The sequence below is a fragment of the Buceros rhinoceros genome, unplaced genomic scaffold (genome assembly GCF_000710305.1).
Source record: "Buceros rhinoceros silvestris isolate BGI_N320 unplaced genomic scaffold, ASM71030v1 scaffold10174, whole genome shotgun sequence".
In the NCBI taxonomy this organism is placed as follows: Eukaryota; Metazoa; Chordata; class Aves; order Bucerotiformes; family Bucerotidae; genus Buceros; species Buceros rhinoceros.
The window spans coordinates 71,120-76,509 of record NW_010406475.1 but is presented as its reverse complement, the minus strand read 5'-3'; the positions used below and the strand labels follow the sequence as shown (position 1 = coordinate 76,509).

Here is a 5,390-nt window from a genome sequence, read left to right as displayed (position 1 = left end):
CTACACCAGAGATGCTTAAGGTTTTTAGCTGGCTGTTCCCTCTTAGTTCAGTTATCATCTCTGGATGCGTGTTCTTTTTGAAAAACTATGCTCAGATGTTATATGTTTGCACAGAGCACTATGTTTCTGTAATGCAGCTTCATAATTAGGGGCGTCTGTCCAAGTTAGCTGAGAATTACTGAAATTAGCAAGACCTTCCACAGAAGCTATTGTCAAACATAAATCTACTTTCTGACTGGCTTCCTTTTTCCGAAAATACTCACATCTGGCTGCTACCAAGTAAGGTGCATTTTAGCTTGTTTCATTTGCCTACACAGTGTGTTAACTTTCAACTTTATAGACTCTCCTCCAGGCATTTTCTCCATTTCACTTATTCTTGGTTCTCTGCACTGTTCTTTGCCCATTCAGAGGGAAGTGTCTGATGAGGTTTCCTTCACTCAGTGACCAAACTCCAGCCAGCCAGCACTGCACAGAACAGATTTCTGCACTGTGTAATTCTTCCTCCTAGCTGGTTCAAGCCAAGACTTCTTATAGTTCAGAAATCAGACACATGTATTCTGAAAAATTCAGTAGTGCCACAGTTCCACATGCCAGGTCAGATTCCATCCATCTTAATTTAAACTCAGATATGAACACAGATGGCGACACCTGTGCCAAGTGAATGAGGTAGGGGCTGTACAGAAACACATGAAGAGAATTGTATCTGATATCCAAAAGACAACCTACATCTGCACAGTGCTTGAGTGGTCCTTGCAGGTGGGAATAACATCTCTGCATGGAAAGTATAAATGCAAACAGTCATAGGCACTCCAATTCCAATAAAGCACCAGAAGTCAAAATTTAACCTCCTTTTTGGTATTGAGTTATGTTTTTAAAAATACTTACTGTGGTAGAAAGATGAGATAAAGCCTTAATGTGAAGAAGTTCTTCATATACAAATTCTAAGTCATCTACAGTTCTCTGGCCAGGCCTATACAGAGAAGATAAAAGAGACAGCAAAATGCGTAAACTGCCCAAATTAAATGCTTCAGGGAACTACAAAACAACACAAACCACTGTTGTACTGTCTACTGAAGGGTACATCGTCACGAAATAGGAATTGAACAATGGTTCTGGCTGGAAGACTGAAACACATAAAGGATGGAAGGGCTATGAAACCACCTGAATGACACCGAGCAGCAACCATGGCAACCACCTTAGAGAGATCCTGATTAGGCAGCTTTCCTGATGAAATCAAGTGTTCTATATGTAAAATGGTCAGATAAATCAAAAATGGTACATAAAGACTGTTTTCTTTCAAAAGGATTCTGCAGCGTGGGACCTGCACTATATTTCACTTGCAGCGTTAATTAGTTGTACCAAGAGACAGTAGCAGCGGTTTGTTAGAGAAGTGCGTGAATTTCTGCTGAACAAATTGGACAAGGCAATAGTGCATCTTGGAGGACAGTAAATTACTGCTATAGAGTTAATGCTGAGTGGTGTTTAGTCACAAAGGTAAACATACACCACTCAGTAGTTTCAACTTCTCTCATTGAAAAATAGAAGAAGCTGCCCTTAATAAAAAGCATGCAGTGATGAAGGAATAATCCTCCCATAGCACCATGAGGAATGAGCTGCCACTGTGACTGGAGTAATTGCATTTCTGGAAAATTTTCTGATTGCTGAAAAAGGACACAAATACTCTGAGGACTGCAGTGTGTCAGAGATGCTTTGAAGAATCTAATAAACAGTACCCATGAGAAGGACTTGTAAGAGCTTGTGAGTAACTCCTAATCTTTTTCCCACTCAAAAGATTCTCTTCAGTTAAAGTGTCTAATATAACTATTTTCTAAAAGGACAAATTGTCCTGTGATACCATTTCAGACAGTGCATTGGAGTTACATACTCACACACATAGAGAAAATCCTTTAAAGCAATATTCCAAGTTACTTTTATGGGACTAAGTCCTTTCAAACAATATGTTTTAGATTTGTGAAAAGCAGAATCTAAGTAAATAATCAATGGTCCAAGAACAGAATAAAAGAGTAACCTAGTCATAAGAAGGGAGAGGGGATAAATTTAAGATGTGAGGAAATGGGATACAGGAAGACCAGTGTAGAGGCAGGTGTGAGTTTCAAAGGAGAAAGTTTACATGCTCGCATTAAGAAGAGGCAAGTCTGTCTGCAATGTGTGGTGTCAAAAGATTTCAAAGCACAGCTGAATCTTTGGACAGCCCTAAAAGAAATATCACAATGAACCCTTCTGATAGAATTCTTCCTCCTAAATTGTAATACATTACAGAAGATTCTAGCATCTAGAGGATCAGGAAAGTTCATATGAAGAAGTATAGTGCTCTACAGGTTTCCTGTCTAATTAACTCTTGGTTCAAAGGTCCATCTAAATCATGTGTGAGGTAGAGGGAGTACCCAGCAATCATGTCATTCTGGAGCTGTACTGCATCTTTTTGCAACAGAAGTTTGATGGAGACTTCTTTTGGATGAAAGAAGTACTGAAGAAATCATAGAAAACATAAGGACAAATGACATCTCTTCTAAGCCAGGTATATTTTTCAATGACATGCATTTATTACCCAGATTAAAGACCAATTTAGACAAAAAACGGTTTGGATGAAATTATTATTTTCTCGTACAGAACGTAATGAACTGTTAAAGGGAGAAAGAGAAGCAGCTTTGGTACTGCTACGCCCTCTAGTGACATAAAATACTCTTTCTGAATCTGGCTTAAAATTACAAGGCTGCCACTCCTGGTGATCTATGTGGGGCAACAGCAGCTTAATGAAGAACGGAATAAAGCCAAGCCAGCGCTAGCTAGCTTTCACTGGAGATTTCAGAACCACAAGGTAAGGATTTTAACAAATAATACTTCCTGCAGGAAGTAACAACTTTACTTGTATTACACGCTTGCAAAACCAGCATGCCTTGGAAAACAGAAAACATAGTGTAACAAGTTACCAAATTTCTACATGAAATTAAAATATAAAAGGATGATGTCTTACTACATCAGATCTCTATCAAGACAAAAGGGTACACTCTTCTTTCAGTATGTCTATTTGCCTCCTGTGTTAGCACATTGGGAGGGCAGACAATCTATAGTGGATGTACCCAGTTGTTACTTCTGCTCCTGCGGATCTCACATGGAGAGATATTAGGCATCACTGCTTCTGTAAAACCTGTGTGGTGACCCACTGATGTTGATTTGTAGAATCCTGCTGTGTAAAGACCTAGTTTCTGCAGGGGACACATTCTAACAGCAATAGCTGGTTATAGACAGGACAATAAATGAACAGGTAGAGAACGAGCCTACACATTAATGGACAGAACTCAGGTGATATTAAGTGATCAATAAAAACTGTTCAGTGTTTGGAGAATTTATCAAGGTCAGAGATGCTGAGCTTCTCTGTGACAAGGATGTCGACAACAACATGGTACTTTTCCATTAATAAAATGTGTATGTACAAGCAATGTAATTGATTATTTCTATTGCACAGCTAAGTAGAAAATTCTCAGACAGTACGAACAGGAGAAAAGATCACAGAACCCATAACACTGTGATTATATGTCAAAAAGGCATACATTTGCAGAGTTCAAATTTTGTCTTAAGTACCATAAAGACCGTATCGAAGAAGTGAATAATTTTCTGAGTGTGAAAATGAAGGCATGTTCACTTACTCTGGCATGGAAGCTGATTACGTAATCTTTGTACTTGAATTGGTGCTCCTTGATTAACTCCATAAATACTATTTACAACATATAATAGCCATAAATGTCAGTGAACTGGTATGTGGAAAGATAATCTGTATTTCCTGTCTCAGGAATAACACTTGGTTCATTAAATGTCTTTGGCAGGAAACTCCACCAACGACTATGGAATTTTATAAATTTTAGAGTGGGGGGTTGGGCTAGATGACTTTTAAAGGTCCCCTTCCAACCCAAACTATCCTATGATTCTATGATTTATGGAGAAATCCAGTATGGTTCCTACTACTAGCAGCTGGATGGAACATCTAAATAAAAAAATGTAAGAACATGAGAATATATACATATATTGCTTAACTTTTTACAAGACTTTCAAGAAGCTATAGATTTTTATCAGTAATTAAGTTATTATTTTATTATATATATTTTTATGCTGTTTACCATGTTTAGATTTGTTTTCACTTCTTCTCCCTAGTATCCTGTTGAGCTTACTCTTGCAAGTGACACTAAAATTTGATTACTAATCACATGTGGAACCAAACACTCTTTGTATTGAGAAAAAAATTTGCTAAGTGAAATCACCAAGAATATAGAATACAGATTTATTGTTTAATTCACACTGCTAACTTACTGCAGCCTACAGTATTAAAAAAAATATAATCCATAACATTATCTGAGTTAAATACTGTTGTCTGATGATTATCATTCTGCCTTTAAAGACTTCTGTTATTACTGTACTTAAGTTTATATTATAGCACCCTATTTAATTAGGGTTTATCATCAAGTTAGCTATATCTAAACATCATTACAATAAAATAAAAAGTAACTCTAAAAATGTTTTCAGGATGTATTTTCATACTGTAGGATTGAAATGCTTGTAAGGAACAGATGTGTTAATTCTACAACAGTTTTTCCAGGGACTCATTCACCTGTGCTGCAGGCATTATATGGAACAGAGAGCTCTGTTTGCTACTTCACAAAAAGCCATTTTCACATTCACTGTGTGTGTTTCCAAAGGAAAAAACCACCCAATAGCAACAAGAGCCTGCCAAAAATTTCCCCGAGCTCTATTCTGTTTTTTAAACTATAGAAAATTCTTTCACAGTTTGACAGTTAAAATGCTGCAGTTAATGTAATAAACAGAGAATTTTTTAAGTCAGCTGTCAAAACAAGTGACACTTTTTGCTAGAGATTTTCAGATTTTGAACAATAGAAAGTACCTTTCAAAGCAACAGCGTCATTATACAATCAAATGCTCAAAGTAATCTTCTCATCAAAGAATATTGTCTTATTTCTTTCAGGGTAATTATCTTGAGTTCTGCAACCTCTCTGGAAATGGTGACTATTATAAAATGCAGCTGCGTTGGTTTAAAAATCGTAGGTCAGCTATAGCCAGTGTCTCTGAAGTCCTGACAATTCCTTGAACTATTGGCAGCTGTAACAGTGTCTCATCAAAACTAGCAGTACTCTTGAATATTCACAGAAGTTTTAACAGCTCTGATACAGCTCAGACCAGGGTGGACTTTCAACTAACAAAATCATAACATTTGTAAACTGAACACTAGAATAGTAGTTAATATGGTGCCAGGCAGTACAAGCTTGCTTCCATGAGCAAAGGGCAGCAAAAATAAGCACCTTCAGGGACAGGGATCGGGAAAGATGTCAGAGCTGTCAGTCTTGAGGAAACCTCTTTCC

The 5,390-nt window shown here is 37.3% G+C and overlaps 1 protein-coding gene across 1 annotated transcript in view; it reads right to left on the bottom strand.

The window, feature by feature from the left end:
* Positions 1–5,390, bottom strand: part of LOC104491650 (rap guanine nucleotide exchange factor 4-like) — a gene marked incomplete at both ends in the record, with an annotated part of 37,353 nt that overhangs the window by 2,896 nt on the left and 29,067 nt on the right. Inside the window, one exon of the mRNA XM_010134100.1 lies at positions 886–970. Within this exon, the coding sequence (XP_010132402.1) occupies positions 886–970 (85 nt within the window). The remainder of the gene's footprint in view (positions 1–885; positions 971–5,390) is intronic.